A 26127-nucleotide genomic window follows, 5' to 3' on the forward strand; every position below is an offset into this window, starting at 1 on the left:
CTGTACCTATAATGTTGAATTATTCCTTTAATAGCTGAGCCTTACTGACAACCCACCTGATTCTGGTATTAGTCACCCTCCCCACAGTCCTTCATAAGATTTGATTGAAGAGCGTCAGATAATTTATAGGTTAAGAGATCACACAAAGTAACCTACTGACCTTCAATCTGCTCCCCAACACCCATCCTTCCTGCCCTCCCTGTGGGTGTATCCCTATCACAGCAGCCCTGGGTGTGACACACCCTGAAACATTAATCACCTCAGGGCACATGGGCAAATCACTAATTTGCCATTTCAACAAGGCTATGATGAAGGAGAAGATCTTCAACCACTAAATCTGTGAATTTAAAATAAAATGAAGATATCATTGCACAGTCATGCAGAGTTAAGTCTGGACCAAGCAGTGGCTCATACACTTTCTCATTTCAGAGAATGGGAAGGTGTGTCTAAACTTTTTACTGGTACTGTAGTGTGACCTACTTGCCCTCCTCCTGTAGGAACAGGTACATTAAAAAGTATCCTCCTGTTTTTTAATCAAGTACATGGCAGATACTTTGAGAATTTCTTAACATGTCAACATTTCTAGTGACACAATTCATTGCTGAACAGATTGCCGCTGCAGTCACCAGAAAGTTTCTGAATGAAAGAAGATTTATGCCCCTGTACACTAAAATCCTGCACTCCACAAACACAATAATGTATTTTTTAGCAGATTTGCGTGCAGTGTATTTATCTGAAATACTTATCCGGAGAAAATTAAAGTTTACCGCTGCTTACCCTCACACAGTAAAAGTCTCTTGGCCCTGACCTTGGTTGCCCTACCTGACAGACACTGCGAGCCGGTAATAAGAGTATTTTAAATCCTCTCAGTTAAGAGGTCTTGTCTGGCAGCTTAATAACAGCCAACCTGTGATTACTGCTCCCAGCCCAGATGTTGACTTTCCTTTTTTAGCCCCCTATGATTACTGCGAACACAGGCAGCCTATTACGGGATCTCGCCTGTGTATTTCATTTTCCTATGTGTGTAAGTTAAACACATCACAATGGCCACAAGGGAGTGTAGCCTGAAGGGAAAAATATTTTTAAAAAATATAAAATTGTTGACTTTAGTGATGAGATTATTGCTACCGTTGTAATTTAAAGTTCTAATTGCCAAGACGATCACCCAGCTGTGTTTAAGTACATGTTCCACGCTGCATGAGTCTTGAATAGCCTGAAGAGTCTAACTGGCACTTTGGTGCTTAGCAGAGGCAAACAACACAGCATGGTGCAACTCATAGTCATGACATGTTAGCGTTTCCATCCATTCCCAGTCTGGTTTATTAGTCATGAGTGTGTGTGGTTAGGCCTGAGGCTGTTTAAGGATCATATTATACCAAGATACTGAGACTCACATGAGAAGGAATGTCCCATGAAAAATGCTTTCCCCTACAAGAAAAATATAATTCTTTGTAGTCTTTGTTCAGCCATTCCTTGAGTGAAACATGGCGCCATCTGTGTTGTTTGAACTTTCAGGTGCTGCACAACGTCAGATACTCGAAACATACTAGTGTGTAAGTCATGTAAACTGGCCATATCTGAAGGCAAAAGTGTTTATAGCTGTTACAGATGGTCACACTTGAAAGCGATGTGAAAGGGAGAGGCGTGATAATTGTTCCAACTGAGGCCTCGCCTGGCCAAACGCTGCATGAAGTGGGCCTGAATGGCAGTTTCTGAAAGTGGCTGAAGAGTTGAACACACTTCTGTGGACTTTACTGTTGCCTTGTTTCCAGCACAATATTTGCCTCAATTTTATCCTGACTTACCACGTTCCTTTATGACCATTGTAGATTTTCTTTACACAAACATGTAAGACAGGAGGGTCCCCAAGAGTGACCAATCTGGGCCAGTAAGAAGTGTAAGTGCAGGTCAAAAGCAATGTAACCCAAACCCGGTCACCATTCACAACCACTACTCCAGTGGTCATGTCCCAGATGACTCACACAGTCAGACAGACACATCCTCTATCTCTCACAATCCTGACTGAGCAGCATTCCTGGAATATCTCTGGGATTCCCACTGTGTGAGCCCGTAACAGTCCACAGAGGAGTACAGAGAGGGTTAAAACAGTAAATGACTGACAGGAGGAGGACTGACAGGTGACACATCTAAGTCATGAAGCTTATCTGACAGTCCAATCACACATGCAGTAATCACATCATTGGTTGCCTCCACGTCCCATCCTGAAACAAATTCTGTTGTTAATAGGAAGTCATAACCCAGAGCACAAGGTCATACAAACGCTTTGATCGCTGTAGAACACTATTGGGAGGAAAATCTGTTCACACAGGATATAAAACAGAATAATGTGCCAGGGGGCTGTGGCAGAGACTCAAGTGTTCCACTTCTTTCTGTTGTGCTCCCGAAGAGATAATTTGTAATGCAAATTCTCTTCAATACACTCATTAGCAACATGGCAGATTAGCTCCTTCAGATGATGACGGTTGAGGTGCTAACCTCCCTATCCCCAACTCCCCCAGACACACACAGACACACAAAGACATAGTCCTGCAAAAACATGTACTTGCTTTACTTTGCCAGATTTTAAATGTGACTTAATTGTTCTATTTAGTATAAGTAGCTTAAGAGACAGTGAAGAGTTAAACAATCACAAAAACAAATACATTTATAACATCATCAATCTTAGACCTCCTCCTTAAACAAAATGATGCATGACATCATTCAGTCAGTGAGCCACATGTCAGGCTGCTGCTCCAGGCAATCCAGTCTCTGTATAGCTGCCTCTGCAGGGGGTTCCTTGGAGTCAAGAACAGTTGATGAACTGCACCCTCCACCCTCCACCCTCTTCAATCCTTTCCTTTCCTGTCAGCCCCCCACCACAGATTGGGGGAAGCCCTGTTCCCCATGGGACTCCGCCTCTTCCATTAGCTAATTCCTGATCAGCTGCTCCCGCCATCATTTATTCATCTGTCTTCCAGCACAGATGTTGAAGGTTGCCTTTAATCATCTGATTTCTCCCCTCGGTCACCCGCCCCGCCCTTCCCCGCCCTAACCCCATGCTGGCTGCAGGCGTGTGCAGAAGACAGACGTTACAGTGGCACAGAGGAAACAAAGACAGACTACTGTAGATGCACATTTTTATTGAATCATTGTTGGTCTGATTTATTCTTTGCTGTTGAATAAATATATACAATATGATTAGCCTGGTGGCAGTGGTTGGGCTGAATCTTTGGAAAATATGTGCAAGGACATGGATGAGAAACAATTTTCCTTTTCCTCAAGAAGCTACTGAAGAGTTTTCAGTCGGAACAGTAGAAAACATTTAATTCCAATTTCGATTTCACATACATGCACAAAACAAATAAACGTTTGAATTAAGTAACCTAGTTTTCATTTTCATATCCATGTAAAAAAAAATGTCCTGATCAAACTGAGAAAGATCAAACTGAGTCAAACTTTTTTTTGTGTTTGTGATGTGAAATTATATCCAGTAACTTTCAGCTGAGGTTGAGTTTTTTTGTAGGACATACGACTTTCACCCTACTGGAAAGCTTGTGGCCAAAGACCTAGCGGGACCTTAGCCCAGATCCCCATCCCAGCCGCACTCAGCCTGCTTGTTTAATCTCACCAGCTACTTGGCAGATTCCTCCTCGTTCCACTCACTCAGCATTCAGGAGATTTGGTTACAATCCCTCAATTTGCCTTTGGTTCCTTTATAATGGATAAAGCAATAAAACCATGGATTGTTAACTATTTTTTTGGGGGGTGGGGTTCTGCTGGCAACGTACAGTCTTGTGACTATTATTTTTCTATGGCCATTAGAACCACATTTTAAAAAGGAAAAATTAAAATGTTTTACAGTAAAACTAAAAAGATGATTTGAGTTCAGTGGCTGACTGGGTTCTTTCTGTTCTCTCCATGTCTGCATAGATTTCCACAGTCTCCCACAGTCTATAGACATGCACGTAAGGGCAAATTGTAAAAACATCAATACAACAGACTTATTTCTTGTGAAAACACACAACTTGCATGTGCCAATGTGCTGTTTGACTGTATTAAAAGCAGGTCAGCCTGTCAATGCTCTGGACTTCACATCTGTCCAGGGTCAGTGACTTGGCCTTATGCCTCTCTCTTGTTATTATAATGGTGATACATATTGGTATTTGAGGTGTAAATGGGATGCTGGATCACAGTCCTAAAATCTATATGACTTGTTGAACATCTGCTTCTTAATGACATGACACACGGAAGCAAAGAAATTTGAGAGGGACCAGTGAAAGCAGCAATAGCTTGAGTGTCCTTTGGGCTGTGTTTGTGCCAGTGCCTGGTGGATACGTGTCTGTGTTAGGTTTATCTTCCTCCACATCCGGGCATGACAAATTAGATGCTTGTCAGGAATCCCGCAGAACGTACTCATCCGTTTGCCAGGCATCACTCCTGGCCAACAGTCATCTCTACCTGCAGCACCAACAGCCTGCTGTCCGCTGGGCAATGTTCACCCACCGCTCCCTGAAACCACACTGTGATCCAAGAAGTTATCCTATCATAACTTATTGTTCAACTGTGTCCGTGTTAGGCTGAGTTAATTAGCTTTCTTTTGTGCTGGCTAATGCGATCACCCGATATTGCCTGCACTCATGCTACACCAGACAGCAGAGAAAGAGCCCATGTCACCTTGTACTGTGTATGCCCTTAAATATTTAAGGCACGTTCATTAGCAAATCTTTGAGCTTGATGTCATTATACAAGCTGTAGAAACTCAAGCCACCGACTCCGGGATCGCATCATTCAGCCCGAGTGGTTTTTTGTGTCATAAAGCATGATGGGACGTCGACATGGGGCCTGTTTTGGCGGGTCAGATTACCATTGTCAGCTGGTTCTGCCTCAGCAGTACTACACGTGCTCAGTGACATACAGCATTAAGAATCTTAAATTAGCTTGAGCTAAAAATGTCATGGCAGCAGATCAGCTGTGCTTTTTATTGGGGCTATTAAAACATCTGGAGACTGGAGGCACAGCAGTAGGGTTGACACCTGCCAGTGAAACAAAGTGAAGACTGTGCTTCAATACCAAATGAAAACTGTACTTTCCAATGATTATTATGTAAAGGGTGTTCACTGTGTTTCCCTAGTTTAGTCAGAGTGATTGCTTGTGCTGCAGGAAGTGATTGAAGTCTGGGGGATTTAACATGAGCTGATACCTGTGCCTCTTTACGTCCCAGCTGGCTTTTGTTTGGGATATTTCCGCCTGGTTAACTCCTGAGCTCTCAGTCAGAGGTGGCTGCCTTTGTCCTGACTTTGTGACAAGGCTTGAGGATGGAGGGGATAAGGGGGAGGAGTTTTGGTGACACCATCTGTTGCTGAGACACAGTTCATCTCTGCTTTACCCTCCGGCTTCAGACTCTTTTACCACACACACGCTCACACACAAAGACACAAACAAATGGACACACATCTGGTGTTGGCTTTCTTGAGCCCTCAAGTCACTGCAATACCCCACCTCACTTCTGCCAACTTAAGTTGTGCAGGCTGATAGTTATCCTGACCAATTCTGTGATTATTTAAGACCAAAACCTACCAACATAATATGACATTTTGGATGAATTCTACTACACCAAACTTTGAATAATTCCTCAATCTGTTAAGGTTTGTGGAAGTACAATTTATAATTTAAAATCTAGAAGTGTGAGCTAAGACAATATGTCAAATATGGCATATTGATTTATCATAGAGCAAGGGTACCTACAGGATTGTGTACAAATAAAATAAAGAAATGTTTAAAAATATTAAAATTAAAAACAAAAAAGTGAGTGGCTTAATCCAGTGAATGTGCAAAATAAGTTTTATTTGTTAAGTGACTTCTGATGTGGCTGTTGCTGCCAATATTGATTGTAGACGGAGACGCTGTAGACGCTGGTGCAGCAGACCAGGCGGGCATTAGTGTCTTAATAGGCAAGCTTGTTGCTGACTTTTAGTTGCATATAGTTTTGTCTCATTTGATTTACCAACTATTGTGTTAAACCTCTGAGACTCAGACTCAGCAACTGAACTATTCAAGTCCAAATTTCCCATTAATATTTGCGTCACTGAAAGTTTCTTAATTGATGCAATACTGGTTTTTCATGTCATGGCTTGCCCACTGTCTTATCCCATTAACTTCTCATGCAATCGAGCTATTGTTACAACTTACTCCCTGCATGTTTCTACACTTTGTCAGATCCACTGTAGTAATTACAAGTACAAACAGCCAAGATGATGACCAGCAGCAATATTCTGCTAAATTAAATCCCCTGTGATTTCTTCTTATGTAACAGCAACAGATCTTCTTAAAATCTATAGAGTAAACACTATTAATCTCCTCACTGGACTGCAGCAAACTCACGTGAAACAGCTTTTCCTTGAACAGGCCATGCGTGCCAAGCTGGTACCAGGCAGACACAGTCACTCACTGGTATGGCAGTGAGGTCAGTAGGTGTTCATGTGTGGCCACGTGTCGGAGAATACCCCTGTAATATTTGTGTCCTTGTGTTGTCTGCCTCTTTTTTTTAAACAATAGGAGGCGAGGCATTATCAAGTGCTTGCACCCTTCCTCTGTCCCCTCTCACTCCCCCCTCAGCCTCCTCTTCCTAATTTACACGACCCCCTTTATCCCACTAACCGTTGTCCCCTGTGGTTTAAGAGAGCCACATTTAGCTGTGCTCCATTAGAAAATCAAAAAAATCTTGATGATGGAAGTAGGTTTGCAGACAGGCTGGTTATGGGACCCTTTGTTCAAGAAAGAAGCCTGAAAATAAAGAAAATAATACAATTAGTAACAATTATTCCTCTGAGCTGTTGAACAGGTTCACTTAAAATAATAATTATTTAATGTTGAACTAATTTCTTCTTTGTCTCTGTGATTCAGCAGATTGAATTGCACATAAACTAGTCATGTATTAAACAATAGCATCCTGATCTTTGTTCTGTCCCTGATGGCAAACACATTTGTGCTCCGTGGATGTGAGCGTGTGCACACGTGGCAGCCTGTTTTTAATAGTTAATGAGGATTGATGTCTGGAAGTGGTGACCTTGTATAAGGTTTCCAAGTGGAATCCATGCATATTGATCTTTTCAGTTTTATGCTCTGTTGGACACACAATTCCCTTTTGCTCCACGTCTCGGAATGGTGGCACTTTCAATGATTAATAGTGTTTAGTTTGTCAAAGACAGGTTTCATGCAAGACAGGTTGACTTTCAGCCCAAAGTTCTTTAGAGTGCACATCCTGTAGTCTAATTATCAAAGTTTTCAATTAGCATTTTACTTATAGTAAAGACTAAAGACTGATGTAATACAGGGTTCACCTTTTAGATGGTTTTATCTGATTTTCATTGTTTAACCAAAGGCCACATTTGTGGTGTTTTGACTTTTTGAAAGTTGGTTTCAGTCATCTTTAGTCATCCATTTAGACCACAGGGTCAGGCAGTACAGACGTTCTCCCTCGTCCACTACAGTCAGTAAAACACAGCCAGGTCTATAAATGTACCTTCCTTGGCTGTGAGGAAATGACAGTGCTTCTGAGCAATCAGCCTCAGATTCCTGTTATTGCTCCTGGTTACTTGGCTGCTACAAACATGTCTGGGAAGGTTAGTGACTTCACATTGATACACAAACATGGAAGACCATGCCACCCAGATCAGCTGTAGCACTGGTCTCAATCTTCCTCTGGAGAAGGATGTGATGTGGGACTTTGGTGAGAAGCATCTTGAAATATAGAAAAGAAGAAAAGATGGTGGGCACTAAAAGCATTTGCACAACCAAAGACTAAAAAGCCTTTCTGACAGTTTACTGAGTGTGTATGACTCTAAATGATAGTTTGAGTTTCTGACACACCCTCTGCATGCAGGTCTGGCAAACAACTTTTCTCAACTGAAAAGCAATGGCAGCTTAACCAGAGGAGAAGAGCGCCAGTTTGGTGCGGTAAGGGAGTAGCTATGTGGCATAGAGCTCTGAGCAATGCTGGGAAAAATGTAAAAAAAAATACAGACAGAAAAAACTAGAGGGTGAATTTTCTGCTTTCCTCTTTTACTCACCTGGCACATTCACATTATACCTGAATAAGACATGGAGTGTTTTTAATCCTATTTCTGGGGTGAACGTCTCCTTCCTTTCTGTTCATTTCTCGTAAATGGTCTGCTAGATGCATAAAAATGTGATTGTAATGCAAATGAAGACTACTTTTATGAACCAGATGAGTCCAATATGAGCCCTGTGTCCAGATGCTAATGTTGTTGTGCTGGCTATTATGTTGCAGGGGGCCCGTGTCTGGCTGAGACACAAAGAACAGCTCCTCCCCTCCACCGTCAGCTCTTGTGATGATGCATCCCTGGTCCTCACCACTGACTATGGGAAGGTAAGAAGACTTATTTTTCACTGCAGAAGCATCAGTTCTGCCAATGATTCATATTCTCCTTGTCTGTCATCACCATATGCTGTCACGTTTTTCATCAGTTTAAGGATTTTTACACCCATCCTTAAAGTTAAGGAGATTTTTTTCAAGTTAACACTGTTCAGTCTTTATTATGCATATCATCCTTTGAATGTATAATGGCTGTAACTAACATAGCGTACTTGTAATCCTCACCTAACCCCTTATGAAATGTAGAGGGTTGTACTATAACTTTGGAGGGCAGGGGCCAAGTATGTATGTTAGAGGGTTAATTGTTAGTACACATGTGTTTCATCTCTGGGCTCTTCCGTGGGATCAACACCTCTTGTAAAAAAGTAAGAATGACAGGAATGGGCTCCTTGTGACAAGTCACTGGCCAGAGCTTATCTGTTTGGCAGTACATGGTGGTCTTTGTGTCTGGAGGAAATCCTGCTAGAGAGAGGGGGGGGGGGTTGGGGGAGAGAGAGGTGGCAATGGACTGTTAGAAAATAGCTGTGAAAATAAAACGGATCGAAAATGAGCTTTTGTGTACCGCTCGTGTTTTGTGGAATGCCTTTGTACTCAACAGATCGTATGAGCAGTGCATAGGATTGTACACCAGCTACAAATGGTCATTAACAGTCCAAACTCAAACCCAGCCACAGGTCTTTAGGTCAGGGCCTTAGGAAGGAACAGGGTGGGGTCCAAGGATTGATTCTGTCAACAGTGTCAAGATGTATAATAATAAAATATAATTTCCACATCCAGCCTCAACCACACAGCCGTCATCCTAACCACAAACCGAGACCCTAAGAGAATTATCACCTCAGTCTACAGCTGTACTGAGATCATTGTGCTTTTACAGCCTGACATTTTCTAGCAGGCAGCCTATAAACCCTCTTGCTGTGTACAGTACTACCTGCCCAGTGACAAATGGCACAGTAAGCGCATTAACATCCACTTGTTTTTGTTCACATACTCAATTTACACGTAAGAAAACCTGAGTGGAAAAGCAAGAAATTTGGAAAAAATGTTTACATATCACAGAAAGGTTTTTGGGTTTGACTGAGGTGAAAAAAAGGTGTATTGATAAAAAACAAAATTGGACAAGGTGTAGTGGAAACAGACTAAAATATGAGATGCTTGAAGCTTGTGATTTAAACATCACTCAAGCTTTTGCTCTACTGACAAGACAAAAAAAGCGGCAGATGAAAAACACCAGATCTGTGCAGAGTGATGAGGAGACTGTAACATTCCTCAAATGAATGCATACAAACATAAATGCCATATTTCCATCTCTTGAGATGTGACTGACCTTCTTTTAATTATGTCGTTGTGCCTTGTTCTTCCTATGGTTTAATGGCACCTGAATGGAGAATTAGCACTACTAAATGTTTATCTTGGTACACCCAACTCTTAATATCCACATAACGGTTGTGGATGGAAATGCATATTAATTATAATTTTTTTCTCTGACAAATTTCTTGGAATTCAGTTGAAATGTGTGCAACATGCCAAAGTTAGCGACTAGCAGGTGAACACAGTGAAGAATTTAGGGGCTTAAGAGCCAGATATCTCCCTTAAGAGTCTGTGGATGTCAAAAACAAATGCTACTTATGAATTTCACTCTGTTTCTGCCAGATGTGTGTGTACATCATTGCATCAAAACGTATCGTATTGTATCGTATAGTATTGATCGTACTGTATCGTACTGTATCGTATTGTACCGTATCGTACCGTATCTTATTGTATCGTACTGTATCGTATCGTACCGTATCTTACTGTACCGTATCGTACCATATCGTACTGTATTGTACCGTATCGTACTGTATCGTACCGTATCGTACTGTATTGTACTGTATTGTACGGTATCGTACCGTATCGTACCGTATCGTACCGTATCTTATTATATCGTACCGTATCGTGTTGTTTTGTATTGTATCGTATCGTATTGTATTGTATTGTATCGTATCGTATCACATTGCATTACATCTTGTCTAATAAAAATGAAATCCGTTTTTAATAGCAAGCACGCAAGTTTAACATTTTACCGTGTCATATATTATTAGTGTCATAAGACACGAATCAGCAGATCATTAGGGCATAGGTGTGATGCGTGGCTAGCTGAGTCGCTCTGTAGAGTTTCCTGAAGCCACAGCAGGGTGGTGTATAAAAGGTAGAGTCATAAAGGACATATGAAAGGGAACATATGAGCTCATTTATGTGCCCTCGTCTTCTGCACGTTTGTTTAATGTTTCTGTGGTCAGTGGTGAGGATTTTTGTAGTGAGAGAGTGGCAGGAGTGAGTCTGAGTGATGGAAACATCATCGGTCACAGTTAGGAGGGATTCACTGCACCGGGTCAGAGGTTGAGTCTTATTTATTATCTAAATATGACCAGGAAATACCACAGGCTGTTGTTTTCTCAAATATCCAAAAACATTTCACCATTCTCAGTGGGGTTGAAAAAGATAACATTTGGTTAAAACAGCCAGGCAGTTGAAAAATTATGATCTTCACATGTGAGTGCAGAAGCTGCTGGTCAGCAGGCCAGGCATATGGATGTCTCTTCTAGTCCCAAGACTCTGCATCCAGAATGACAGGAATGTGAGACTGATAAACAGACAGCCTCCACCTTCAGAACCACTGGCTGACCTCATGTGAGCCTCTGTTCTTAGACCAAATATCTGCTGAGGTTTATTTGCATTTCCTGATTCAGACTTAATCTTTATTTAAACCTGCAGGCTCAGCGTATTATAAGAGTCTGTCTTCGCTATGTGCTGTGTCAGAGATGGTTTGGTAAATGCATTCTGGCAGCGTCCCCCCCATATATACCATTATCCATTGCATCAGTGCTTGTAGTAAGGTGCTTCCTGAGTGTTCAGCTTGCAGAGTCAAGACAGCACTATCAGAGTGTCTTTACCCACATGGCCTTGGCTTTAACAGGCTGACCTGGCTGCTGTCACATTAACCATCATATCAGCATTCATCTGTCTTTTCCTGGTACACCACAGACCTGAAGGAAACCAGTGAGATACAGTGGGACACACTGAAGCTAAGAGCTAAATGTCTTGTGGCTTTGTATGTTTGAGTGCATGCATCCATCTGTGTGTGTGTGTGGGGGTGTGTGTGTGTGTGTGTGAATGGGTGTTTTTCTATGGCCAGATGGCACCAGCTGGATTAATAGTGTTTGAGCTACTCCCGGAGGGGCGTACATGTAAAGAATAGCAGGAAGAGGGGTCTGTCACCTGAATAGCTGCTGCTGGTGATGTCATCCTTGTCTTACTGACATCAATAAATGTCGTAGTAAATAAACGATAAATTAATCCTGAACCATGTTTGTCTATAAAGCCTAAATAGTGTTTTTGTGCATGAGTCATTTCGTATTTACAGTACATATTGACCATATTTTATATTTTGTTTTCAGGTAAACTTTAAAGGGGAAAGTGTGTAACTGACGAAGAGCAGAAATGATCAGTCTATTAATTTTTCATTACCAAAGTAATTGTAAGTGATTGAAATGAAAGATTTCCTTAAGCAGGAAATCTCTGGCATCTGGAGAGGATTTTCTTTGTTTGATGACGTCGGATTGAGCTTTGGGAAATTGTAATTTCCGGTTTTCTTACATTTTGTAGACCAAACAATGAATTGAATAATCATGAAAATAATCGTTAGTCGCAGCCCTAAATTGATGGTCTTTTTTCTAAAGATACTGTCTAAGTGTATTGCACAAGATAAACTACACTTTCTTGATGTGGTCTTAGCACTGACTGTTCTTATGCCCCCCAAAAAGCAAATGCATTTTGCTTGATAAATGCCCCTTAACAAACCGTCTCTAGACTAAGTGAAAGAGATTAGATGCGTGTGAAGTTGTTCAGGCCCCTGTAGACATACAGTCTCTGAGCTTTAAAATAGGTCATTGATGGCCCTTTAGTCTTTTCTGGATTATTGGTCAATGGAGCCATTATGTGAGCCTTTTAAGTGAGTGATGTGCATTCATGAGTGCGTGCACAGAAGTAACGTGCTCACACAAACATTATTGTAAGAATATCTGTGTTGAGCATGTGCAGTAATCCAGGTTTTCTGTATTAAGCCATGATAAAAAATCAATATAAAGATATTTCCAGATGTCTCAGTTAGTTGTAATAACACATAAAGTCCTCTGTGTGTATCTCACCCACTTGTTTTCACAATTTTCGCCATTAATAAGCCTAACCCACCCCCCAATGTCCCCCGGGTCTGGGTGGGATCCCCCTTCAGCAGAAGGATTCACTGGAAGACAGAGAGAGAGTCAGACTGAGTAAAAAAGAAAAAAAAAAGAGGCAGAGGCCAGACATAGATAAACAAGACCGTGTTTGTATCCACAACCGTGTGATTTTGTTTCTTATCATGTGTCATTTCTAAAGGCTTGAATATATGTGCCAGTTAAACATAAGTCTACTGAACCTCTGAGCCTGACCCCGCCTATATGTGAATATTCAGCAGAGCTGGTTGAACAAAGCAGCAGCAGGGTGTGGCTTCAGTGAGGAAGAAACAAAAGGAAAAGAGCGTTACAGCTGCAAGAAAGTTTTAAAAATCAGATGGTTGTCATCATCAGGAAATGTATTCTCTGTTGTTTTGGTGAGACTTTTCAATTCTTTGATAGGTTTAATTAATAAGAAAGCACAAATTCTGTCTAAATAAGATGGTTTATCAGGATTCACCTAATAGTGCTGGAAATATTTCCAGTTTGTTTTCTATTTAATCGGTCACATTTTTGTGTGTGTAAAATATATTTCATGCATAATTATTGGACAGACCTTTAACCAATCAGAAAAACCAAGCGTATGACGTTGCACTGAGCAATATAGCTCTCTGTATAAGTAGGGGCCTATCTACAGTCTTGCAGACCTACACAACACACCCATTTCGCTGGACATTCTCAGGCTAAATATTAAGTGCAAAATTAAAAATTCTGCCACAAATTTAAGAAAATGGAATTTTATTGTCTGACATCTTTAGTTTTGAGTTCAGAGTTTTTTCCGTTATGGACAGGGCTGCTGTGCAAAATTTGGATTGTTTTGGTTCATGGGAATGCAAATTTAGGAAGAAAGCAATACATTTAAAAAAAGAATATGAAAGAAACAAACTCAATGGAGGTTTTAGATTTTATATCAGTCTATCGGCGTTCCAATTTTTTCTGTGTTGTGTTCAGCCACGTGCCAGCAGTGAACTGTCGTAGTGTCGACACCATGCGCTATTTGCTGAGGATTGATTAGTACAACTTCACTAATCAATCACATGACACATGCTGTTGTAAGCGGCGTGAAATAGCCTCCGGCCATCATCATATCACTCAAACTGTAAACACTGTAGAAGCTGGAAACAGGCGTTGTGATATTTGCCTCACAGGGCTGCTGTGGCCTGACTGTAATCATGAACAGAAATTAAATAATGACTTTAATTCTAACCTTTTTAGCCTTTGTGAGTTTTGATTATGAGTTGAGAGCAAATTTATACATTCATACTTTAAAACTTTGAAGCTGTTGTATTTGGTTTTTGGAAGTTGAACAGTCCACCCACAATATTTAATCACTATCACTGTTATATGACTGAGGTCGGCCAGACACAGAGTCAGGCTTTTGTTGAAGTGTTATTTGTTGATAGTACCACATGAGCCTGGACTGACCGCTCTACAGCGCCTACAGGGAAAATGTTCCAGTAGGTCTAATTGTTATAATGGACACCAACAAAATTTAACAGCACCTCCAGAGAATTTAAATGGAAATATTAAGGAGTATTAGTCTGTGTCTAGACCTTATCTGTTCTCATGTTCCATCGTAGTTTCCATTTAGATTTATCTACAGGAAGTTGTTTAATACAAAGATTTGAATAAATATTGATGAGAACTGTTGTGGCTGCGAGGATAAAGCTGGAATGAAATAAACAATAAAACCAAGCAAGAAAAGACCAGAGTGGGGCAAAACAGAGGAATGTGAAAGCTCTTGTGATGCTGGGAACTCATGCTCAGTTTTCTCCGAGCATCTCTGATGTCTCAGGCATGAAAACCTCCCAGAGGCTCGCTCTGTGAAATCTGAGCAGAACATTATTCATAGATCAAAAACAAGGGTCGCATAATATGATAGAGACAAACACATACGTATTGAGTATCTGAGCACACACACACACACACCCTCGCTACAGTCGAGGGTGTAACGTGGCCCTGTAGCCTCAAGTAGGAGTTTGTTATCCTGCATTATTTTTGCTTGCAGCCACCTCAGTGTAACTTTTGGAATGCAAAGAATGCAAACACAGGCGCTCGACGCATCCCACATTTCTTTGGTTTATTTGATTGAGTGTCTGACACAGTGTCTTATCATCAGTACCAACAGAAAATCAGCTCCTGGGGGGCGGTTGATATTTCCCATTTCACAGCACATTTTTTGTTAATTTCACAGGATGAATAATTGTTATTATTTACCTTTTATCTAAATATACCAGTGAAACGTTAGAGTTACATTATCCCAAGTAAATACACTGCTGTGCCATGTCCAATGAAGGCAAACAGCCAACACAGATTTTTTTCCCCATCAGGAGCAGATATTCATATTTTCAAGTTCATAAATGCTTTAAAATGATAATCTACCCACTTTCTGTAATGCTGTTCAGAAGGAAGATTAAAGTAATTTTTTGCAATCGTTGCATTTTGGAATTGTTTGTTAAATGATATGCAGAGTTGGCAATTTGAGCCATTGTCAAATAAACAGGTGTCGATGATGACGTCAGTGCCATTGAGGGACTGAATTAATTGAATGTAATGATAATGCTGATTATGGATGTGTTACATGTGAAAAGCCTGTTTGATTTATTCATCAGTCAGGCTCAATGAATGGGGAATCTGGGCCAATTTGAGAGAGAGGAGAGGGTGGAGTTAAAGCTGAATGTTTAGGGACAGCTGGCTATAAATCTGCTCGATGGATGACATCACCGCACGTGCTGCTTTTCTCCCTTAGGGCCTCACCCTTTCAGAAACCTTAATGCAACAGAGATATGTAGCAAATCACTGATGACCGCATTGTTATTGTGTTTTTGCCTCAGCATACGCCCATTCTCTGAGGGCTATCCAAAGATAGATATGGCTGTCAAACCAGAGTCAGTTTATAATTTAAAAAATGTTCTTCCCTCATTTGTATATGGATTCAGTTTAGTTAATTCTTTGCATCAATTTGTAAACATTAAGAACCACACATGCATATCAATGCAATGATTTATTAATACAGAGGTAGCCTTTAAACACTGTGATCTTCTTTATAATTTTAAATATCTGCAATATAAATGGATGAAATTTTGCATTCTAACATAAAGGACGGTGTCTACAGTTACATTTTTTTGTACTTGTTCAACTGACTCATGTCCTAATGCTATGATTTGACTGTGTAAACATATAATATTATAGATATATACATGGGATAAGCTTTGGATTCGGTGTAACATTGATTTGACAGATATCATTGATTTGACAGTAATAGGGGCTTTATAGGCTTTTTTGTGGTACTATTGACTTTGTTAAAGCTGCACTGATCAGTACTTTTACAACTCTAAAAACTGACACTGCACTACCTGCCCATTACTAAACAGCAGACAGAAATAATTAGTGAATAGTGAGCGAGCAGAGGCAGATATTTCCTTTTCAGGAGTGGGTGAAAACAAAAACAAAAAACATGTGAGAGATTTGTCGAGTGGACAATAACAATACTCCAAATTAATATTGTTGCATGACTGCTGGAGGCAACTGTTTGGTAACATGTTCACCTAATCAATTTCACAAGGTGATAATGTGTTGATGTGTTCAGAGCTTGTTCCATTGCTCCAAGTTGCAAAAGAAAAAGAAAAAGAAAATCTATAAATTCTGCTTGGTTTTGGTACCTCGGATTCATTCATTTCACCTTTAAAGACTCAACGAAACCCTTTTCAATGTTCATTGGCACTCAGCAGCTCCCCTCATTAGTCAGGTCCCAGCAGCTAGTTTGTGTTGAGTCAGCACTTCTCTGAAACCCAATCTCCTCTCCCAACTGGCACACAAGTGAATATGCCAGAAGAGCCCTCAGTAATGCATCGGGACACCGCAATCCCAGCCCTATCCAGCCATCACTATTGATCTCTACTCTGCTTCCCATCAAGTGACCACTAATGTTCTCTTATCTCATGTCTCGTCTATTAAAGTTGTGATAGCCAGAAAGTCTGTGAGACTCTCTGTTGATCCCTGTTGGTTTATGACTGTTTTTTCTGTTTCATGGCCGCTATAGAGACACTAATTAATCTTAATTCTCACTTAATATTTTCTCTTTTGATCCACTTCAAGACAACACTCTAAAAATAAGCCTTGAGTGTCAAGAAAAGGACATCTCCAGGAATCGCATTTACTATATCACCTGCCTTGTTGCAGGAATGTGCCATGGTGAGAGATTTATTGTAAATGATGTTAAGAGGCCCGGGCATCAGTTCAATAGGGGGTTGGGGTTTATTCTGTACCTGTCAGGTATGCTGGTGGCAGGCACAGGCAGGAAAACATCAGGGATTCCAGTCTGTCACCTCCGCCTCAGTTCGTCCTGTATCATCACTGTCATCTACGCATGCATGTGCTGTGGTCACAGTGGAAGACTGATGTTGTGCCAGCCATCTTATTCAGATCTGTGTAAACATGTCTACCTGCCTTATACAGTGTTGTTAGTGTTGGTTTGGTTTCTGGCTGTCTGCTGCCTTTGTTGCCTGAGATAAAGAGAAGCAGAATTTGATTTCAAGTATTATTCTTCAAGTTATATTCTATATGTTGCAATTCACCTGGGCAGCAGTGTGTTGTAGTGCTTAAATGATTTGTCCATTAATTGATTAGTTTGCCTTATTGCAGGCAGAAGTGACACACCAAAGTGCAACATTAACACCATGCCAATACATATTTGTTCTGTTAATGCCATTCAGCAGGGTTGCCAAGCAGTGCCTCATTCTAAATGAGTGGAGTAGTGGCACATTAGATTTTAGTCAAAGTGCTTTTGACGTAGTATCAGTACTTGCTACTGTCTAATAAATGTAGATGCATGATGGTGTTCTGTCCAAACATGCCACAAGAGGAGGTAAATTACAATTCAAATTTATTATAATGAAATATAACTGTTTGAAAGTGTGTGTGTTGTTCCAGGTGATCTACCTGCAGAAGGCGGAGCTAAACAGAGAGACGGTTTACCCGATGCATCTCAGCAGCATCCATGGAGCAGAAGACATGTCTACACTGGCAGAGCTGCATGAAGCTGCCATCATGCACAACCTGTTTCTGCGCTACCAGAAAGACAACATCTATGTGAGCTACTACACTATCTTAATTACCACTTACTACTATGATGTACCTGTCTCTGTAGGTCCATTGAGTTGTTATTATTCTTACTGCAGGGAACTGGGACGTGCAACACAACTACAGTTTTAATTTAAAAATAGAACCATTTTTACATAAGCAAGTATAAACAGGAAATATCAGCTTTGGCTATATTTTTTATGTAAGAATACTGAAGTGTAGCAGGAAGATAAGTAATGTGACTCACTTTATTTTGTCTGTGAAAACTCATATTTGCTTTTATTCTGCTGGTACTGCAATCATTATATTCTCAGCATGTATAAAACCCAGCTGAATAAAAAAGTTTACACACATTTTTGGTGTGCTTGTCAGAAGACATTCAATGAAATACACCCTATTTATTAATTTAACAGAAGCTTGCAAGGCAGGATGAGTGACGAAGCATGTAATAAAATAATAAACACTATCATTCAATAAAATGGTGGTAACCCCTGGAACTGAATATTACTCAGTGCTGGATTCCAGATATGTTTGTTTGACCCGTCTCACTCCCAGGATTATTTTCTCTGTGGAGTGTTAAAGTTCCCTTGAAACACTATCCAGGCTTTATTAAAATAATCATCGACCTGACACATGGCAACTATGTTTTTCGAAATCCTATCTCTTAATCTCATTTTAGAGGGTCCACCCGGTCTGTCTGTATGGCATCGCAGAATGTTATTATTGTGGAATGATGACCCACAAACACACTTTTATAAGGCACTTCTCCCCAAAGCGCATTAGCCGAGCAGGAGCAGTGAGCTGGATCTTAAAATATTACCAGCCTTAGTGAACTTGTGCAAACTAGGCCATTCACTCACTATAGTTTAAGGTTATTTTCTAAGAGCATTACTGATTACGGTACTGTGTCAGAGGAAAAGACAAGAAACTGGGTGAATCTACTGACCTGATACTGTAGATTTCACACAGTATCTCAGTTTTTTTTACAAGATGTACAGATGTTGCAAATTCTTGTGTAAAATACCAAGATATTTTTCACTGATAATCTTCTCTGTCTTCCCCACTTTTTTTATCTACTCTCTAGTTGTACTTATCTCTGCTTTTTCATTCCCGTCAGACCAACATAGGTTCAATCCTGGCAGCTGTAAATCCCTACAAGCACATAGCAGGTCTGTACGACAGCACTTCCGTCGATTTGTACAGCAAACACCAGATGGGGGAGCTGCCTCCTCATATTTTTGCTGTTGCCAACGAGTGTTACCGCTGCCTGTGGAAGAGACATGACAGCCAGTGTGTTCTCATTAGGTAAGAACTGGGAGAAAGTAAAAAGCTGTACAGCATGGATTAAGTCATCAGTCCTTTCAGAGTTTTGCTTGCAGACTGGTTCTCTGAAATTGTGCATTTGAAGTGAAAGTCTTCACACACGTCCATCTATCTTTCTTCCTTTCTCTCTGTCTGACTCCACATATTGTGTCTTCAGTGGAGAGAGTGGTGCTGGGAAGACAGAAAGTACCAAGCTGCTTCTGAAGTTCCTCTCAGTGATGAGTCAAAACTCAGCAGGAACTCCCCTGTCAGAGAGGACCACCAGAGTGGAGCAGGCCCTCGTCCAGAGCAGGTACTGTATGACCTCCAACCTCTGAGCTCAAGTCTGTTTGGGTTGTTGAAAAACCCTCACCCTATGCTTGATCTGTTACTTCCCACAATATTCTTATATGTTGTTTTTTCCTTTGCAATAGTTAACAGAGTCTCTGCCAAAACGGCTTTATTGACAGGGTGGGAAAATCTCCAAAACACCATTTACACCATAATGGGTCACAAAAATTCCTATTGAAAACCACAGAATTTAATAAATGAGTGAAAGGTGTTAATTTGGTGACTGGCAATTTGTGGTTACCCACACTAATTATCAATTGTAGGGAAGTCTCTGACATACAAAGTTCCATTAAAATTTCACAGTTTCTTTTTTAGTCACTGACACAGTTTGAACAGTATAGAGGTAAAAATACATGAGGCATACTTCTCACTCTCAAATGCAACAGAAAATGTAAAGAAATGTTTATCATGGGAACTGGTAAAACTTTCATATGTCTGTATAAAATGCTTTGTGCCAGACTATATCAAAGTGCTGTGTGGGCTTATAACAAGATGCTCTGTGTAAGGTAAGGCCTAGTTACTCAAAATATCAGTTATATACTCATGTAAACCTATATACTCAGAATACCAGTCATATGCATCTAAAAGGTTACAGGTAGTCTCTTAGTCATATAAAAAAGGAAAGCTTGTTGCATGATACTTCTCCAACACCTCCTTACCAAGACAAAAATACACCAACAGTAGATTGTTTCATTTGATGGATTTCATGCTTGACTTGCTTGTCCTTTTGTGTCCAGTCCCATCATGGAAGCATTTGGGAACGCTAAGACTGTGTACAACAATAACTCCAGTCGCTTTGGGAAGTTCATCCAACTCCACTTTTCCCAGAATGGAAATATCCAGGGAGGCTGCATCATTGACTGTATCCTTCAACTGTGTATTTAGATGTACTATAAAGAAAATCGATTTTCACAGTGTTTGGTACAGAGGACACAGATGTTTTAGTTTTTTCTCCTTGACTTTCAATCATCAGATTTGTTGGAAAAGGTAAGTTTGCGTTAAATGGATAGGATAGGAATAGGATCAGTATATTTCTTACTTGGTGAGATCAGTGTGTAATATCACATTCAGCCTTGAAATACTATTACATCTTCTTCTAACCATCCTCTCTTTCCAAGAACCGAGTGGTTCGACAGAATCCTGGAGAAAGAAACTACCATATATTCTACGCACTGTTAGCAGGGGCAGACAAAGACCACAGAGGTTGGTGTTTACAGAGTTTGAAGGAATAAAGGAAAGTTTTTGACCCACGTGGTCATAAGAGCCAATATTTTAACACACACCAGATCCCTGTTTAGAGAAAGCAAGTGACTAACATTGTTTCACAAGTCTTAAAATGTGTGCTTAAAGCAGCACTGAAGGCAAGTGGAAAATCAATTAATCAAAATCAAATATATGCCAAATATAATTATAGAGTTTGAACCAACACGAGTTTATGTTACCTTTTCTGTTTGTTTTCAAAGGACTGAATCGTAGTTAACAGCTAAAATGTCTCAAAATATTTCTCTCTGTGTTAGAATTAATAGTGTGTTAATATTATATTATAATATTATATATATTAATAGTGTTAATAGTTCTGATGTTAAATGAAAAGATGAAGTTGTCTATTTTTGCATGAATGCATTCTATGGGATTTCCTTTGGTGTGAGTCTCGTCATTTCTCTGTGTTGCAGACATGTACTTACTGTCTGAGGGTCCTGAGTCATATCACTACTTGAGCCAGTCAGGCTGCGTAAAGGACAGCAGTCTGGATGACAAGCAACTGTTCAACAGTGTTATGGTAAGGACTAGGAGAGTATTTAAACAAAATAACTCAAACTCTTTGTAGAGTGATGGGTGGTAACCCACTGATTTGTGAGCACTCATGACTCCATTTGTTATTAAGGATGAGGAGAGGTAAGAAAGAATATTTGTACATGGTTTGTTGTACCTCCAGGGGGCGCCATTACCCTTTTTCATGTTTCTAATATCATCTTACCAGTCACAGACTTCTAAATTCCTAAAAACATGAGCCTGAGGGAAATGTTTTGTGTCATATTGAATTTTGAGGCATTTTTTGAGATTCGTTTTAGTGTTTTATCATCAGTGAATCCATGTTTACTCCCATGTCGTCCAACTTTGTCTTTGTTGTATTGCAGGAAGCCCTGAAGGTGATGGAGTTCACCGAGGAAGAGATCAGAGACGTGTTCAAGTTGCTGTCTGCTGTCCTCCAGATGGGCAACATTGAATTTATGACTGCTGGCGGAGCTCAGATCACTTCTAAAGGGGGTAGGAGAAAAAATTAAGAGAGTAATAATACATCTATGTGTGTGTGTGTGTGTGTGTGTGTGTGTGTGTGTGTGTGTGTGTGTGTGTGTGTGTGTGTGTGTGTGTGTGTGTGTGTGTGTGTGTGTGTGTGTGTGTGTGTGTGTGTGTGTGTGTGTGTGTGTGTGTGTGTGTGTGTGTGTGTGTGTGTGAGATTCACCTGGACAAAGTGGTGCAAGCATCCTAGATCCGTTCTGCACTGTTGAAACTTTGAGGGACACAGATGAGCAAAAAACAATGCATGTGATGTTTATCGTACATTGGAAAATGTTTTTATCTAACTTTGAAGCAATTTGTGAGGTAATCTGGAAGCATGTGGGTTTTAGTGGTTTAGCCTCATTCTGTTAAAATATCCAATTGTTACTGCCTGCTGGAATTTATTGCAGAAAACCTACATTTTCTAAACCAGATGAATAGTTCACCACTGATGTTGGACGTTCTGCATTTTTCCTCATGCCGCTGAATTTGATTGACATTGTACTAGCAGACAGAGCTCTGAACAGGCTGAAACATGAGCTCAAGGCTCCTTTGTTAGCTGTGTCTGACCTCTTTTTCCAAAGAACCAGTGAACTACAGTGACTGCGGAATACTACTGCTCCACCAACAGAGTAGAGTTTCCTATAGCCTGTATAGGATCGTAGTATATATGTCAGCTCTTTTGTTTGACACAAATTGAAGTGACTTGAACTGTCTATGGCCTGCATTACACACATGATATCCAAATATAAAAGTAAAGCATAAATATTTGTATATCTATGCTTGTCTGTGTGTGTGTTTCAGTGGTCAACAATGTCAGTGAGCTGCTTGGCCTGGACTCCTTCCAGCTGTCAGAGGTGTTGACCCAGCGCTCCATGATCCTGAGAGGAGAGGAGATCTGCTCACCACTCACTGTGGAGCAGGTAACAACACCGTCCAACCTAACTTCATCCTCCACTGGTCGTCAAAGGAATCATACAGCTGATGCAGAAGAATCCTGAAAGATTTGTTCATCCTCCTTTATTTCCCAGATTTCAGTGCAGTATCTTGGGATTTGGTGTAAGATGGTACAAAGAAGTGGTTTAGAGGTTTATTTCTTGAATTGAAGACACTGGCACATACAGTAGATGCCTGTATGTCTCCCTCCCCTCTCCTGGTGACACTCACAGCCTTTCTCTGGCACTCTCCCCCACATGCCTCTCCAGATCCCTTGCGTGACTCCCAGCCATTTCCTGCTTTTTGTCTGCCAGATTCCCAGCACAATAAAGCCATCGTGATAGTGATCTGAGGCAAAAGCACAATAGAGCCAATGACTGGGGGGTTGAAGTGAGGGACTTCTCCTCTGGAGGCAGTGCAGCCAGGCACCAAGAGTTGAGACAGTGTAATAATTCACTCATGCCTTGCTTGGCTTCAAATGTCCATGCTGTGGTTTGTGATTAACGTTAATAGTTCACAAATCTTCATCTGCATGTGTTATCCTTTTCACCGAATGTCACAAGAACCTTGTGACGCACGACACAATCCTTTTTGGATGAGCACAAGCCTCTAGCCCACACATTCTCACAAATGTCAGCGAATATGCAGAATGGACCTTAACTATAATCACAGGGACACGAAAGTCACAAGAAAGCTTTTCATCACTGGACAAAGATCTTGTGCTGTCACCCCACTGCTGCTTGCTCTGCCTGGCCTTTGAAGCAGCCTGTGTCTTAATAGAGTGCATTATTCCAGTCCCGGAGTCAGTAAGAATGGCTTCTTCTCACAGTAGCCAGGGGTCACCCACCCTACGACTGCCTGCAGTAGCCCCCCTCCCCCACATCACCTCCCCATCCTGGACAAACAGCCATTCTTCTCACCACTGTGACGGAGATCCTGGAGTCGCCAGCTTTCTGTTCACAGCCGCTTATTGCAAGGAGGTGACTGGGCATGATGGATTACTCAAAAGCACAGGAGCATTGTTGCCCCAAATACAGTACACACCGCCATACTCTGTTGTGTTTTTAATTCAAGCACAATGCCTGTGGAGGAAGTGTCGCTGGCAAGCTTGAGCTTTTTATATGCACACACAGATGATGTCTGTCTCTCTGAAAGTTCAACTTCACGGCAGCTGGAGAAAATCAGCCCCAAGTCAAACGGCAAGCGCAAATAGATTCTGTCACCACATGAGGATCAAATTATACCAGCTAGGTTGTCAATCACAGTGAGGTAAAATCTCTGATTATGACAGTTGACAAAACAACTCACAACTAAAGGTCCACTTACTCTCTTGTTCTGGACTGATTATATCATTTTGTCTTCCTCAGCAGCTTGGAAACTTGGGAACTTTCAACCATATCATGCAGTCTCCATAAGCAGATGGCTCTAATTACTCTAATACTCTAATTATGTTTAATTGTTTAATTGCCATGCAAAGAAAATTCCACCTATCTGCTAATTCCAGCAGATTAAAATACACTAAAAGAAATCTAAAAAAAAACCAAAAAACTTTAGTTACAAGTCATGTGTGTAAGTCCTTTGATGCCTTCATGTACTATGCCTTTATTGAGCTGCATGATCTTTCCTGGGTGAAGTGAGAGGAAAGGCATGACAGCAAAGGCATAATTTCCTTGTGCAAGGTTTGAAAAAAAGGAAAGCAATTGTCAACAAAAGCATGTTTATACTATGCTCTGATTTGTCCTTTTTTTGTCCTTTTGGATTTTTAAAAATATAACAAATACTGCAGGCAGTGCGTCACTCTTAAGACGTGGAGGTGATAAACGACGGTGTCTGTTGTGAAAACACACATCGTCTTACCTGCTGCCTGCAGACAGATGCTGACATAACACACCTTTGTCTGAAAACCACTATTTGTTTTATAGACTCTGCGCTGCGGCTTACACAGCCCGTTAGTCAGACAATAAATGTATTATTGTCTCTAACCGCTTCAACCTCAATCTTGTTGAACTGATGAAATGTATATGCTGAAATAAGTTGTGTTTTTTTTTATACATACACTGCAAAGTTTCTTCATTCATTATTTATACCTGACTTGGTATCCATGGTAACCTCTGTGTCATGATTTGCAGGCCGTGGACTCACGGGATTCAGTTGCCATGGCGCTATATTCTCAGTGTTTCTCCTGGATTATAATGAGGATCAACCACAAGATTAAAGGCAAAGACAATTTCAAGTCCATCGGCATCCTGGACATCTTCGGCTTTGAGAATTTCGAGGTGAAAGCTCACTCGTTGAATCCCAGCTTTATTCAGCAAAGAAATTAAATCAAATGCTCATTTATGATACTATATATAATGACTTTATCACTCAACTTCTTAACAAGAGTAAAACAATCCTACACAAAATTTCCCTTCAAACTTAAAACAGTTTTGGTGATTTCACATTAGAAATCAGAGTATTTCCTTTTATTTCCTCCTACTGATTTCAAGTGGGTGGGCTCAAATGGAAAAAGGTGTTGATAATTTTTAAGTCACTGATTGTTACTTATTGAGTCAGGAATATTTAATGTTTTAGAGAAATACTTAATATTTGGAGCCACATTTTCAAGGGTTTTAAAATCATTATTTAAAACTTAAAATATTTCAGCAAAATTAGGATTTAACTTCTATCCAGGACAGAAAAAACATTAACACGCCATCACTTGTTTAATGTCACACCAATGAATCATTTTAGGACTTAAATGACTTGTTGACATGCAAGTTATTTGCATTGAGAATCAATCACAGATGACCTGCTAAAGCTACAGAATTGACAGTTATGAAATTAATGTATTTTCTTCCATCCTGTAGGTGAACCGGTTTGAACAGTTTAATATCAACTATGCCAACGAGAAGCTCCAGGAGTATTTTAATAAGCACATTTTCTCACTGGAGCAGCTGGAATACAACAGGTAAAAAGGCTCAATAAATTGAACTTACTTTCAATATTACATTTATACATTATGTTTGTATGCTGGTATAGTAGATTCATTCAAAATGAAAACAAGGCTTTGCATGTGCTGGAGACAGTCCCACAGACAGATAGGGCAGGGGATGGGGGTTGGGCCTCCTCTTTACAGGCAGACTGCCAGAGGTTTGGATTTGGCTCAGATTCTCCCCCAGACAGTTGTTTTGTTGTATAAAGGACCAGCAGCTTGGACATGGCTCATTTCATCACATGTTCACACTGGACAATACAGCCCTTGTGTGTCTTGCTAGTTGTTTATATTTATATATTGTATATGTGGTGGGTGTGTGTCTTTGTCCTCACAGGGAGGGCATCCAGTGGGAGGCCATAGATTGGATGGATAACGCAGAGTGTCTGGATCTCATAGAAAAGGTAACAGACAGTCAAACCCTGACAGAGCAGAGTCACCGCCGGGGGCCGACCGCCAACCACCAACCAGAGCGTGCTGACCGAGACGCCACACTGTGCTTACATTGCCCTCCTTTTCCTGCTCTATCATTATACAGTCTCATTTTGCATGTTGTG

The 26127-nt window shown here is 40.6% G+C and overlaps 1 protein-coding gene across 1 annotated transcript in view; it reads left to right on the top strand.

Moving 5' to 3' along the window:
- Positions 1-26127, top strand: part of myo10l3 (myosin X, like 3) — a 56808-nt gene that overhangs the window by 5149 nt on the left and 25532 nt on the right. Inside the window, exons 2-14 of the mRNA XM_062432453.1 lie at positions 8291-8389; positions 17578-17736; positions 18845-19032; positions 19208-19342; positions 20118-20242; positions 20354-20367; positions 20499-20583; positions 21054-21160; positions 21519-21648; positions 22465-22583; positions 24726-24872; positions 25446-25546; positions 25908-25974. Coding sequence (XP_062288437.1) covers positions 8291-8389; positions 17578-17736; positions 18845-19032; positions 19208-19342; positions 20118-20242; positions 20354-20367; positions 20499-20583; positions 21054-21160; positions 21519-21648; positions 22465-22583; positions 24726-24872; positions 25446-25546; positions 25908-25974 — 1476 coding nt within the window. The remainder of the gene's footprint in view (positions 1-8290; positions 8390-17577; positions 17737-18844; positions 19033-19207; positions 19343-20117; positions 20243-20353; positions 20368-20498; positions 20584-21053; positions 21161-21518; positions 21649-22464; positions 22584-24725; positions 24873-25445; positions 25547-25907; positions 25975-26127) is intronic.

The sequence above is a fragment of the Scomber scombrus genome, chromosome 13 (assembly GCF_963691925.1).
Source record: "Scomber scombrus chromosome 13, fScoSco1.1, whole genome shotgun sequence".
NCBI classification, from domain to species: domain Eukaryota; kingdom Metazoa; phylum Chordata; class Actinopteri; order Scombriformes; family Scombridae; genus Scomber; species Scomber scombrus.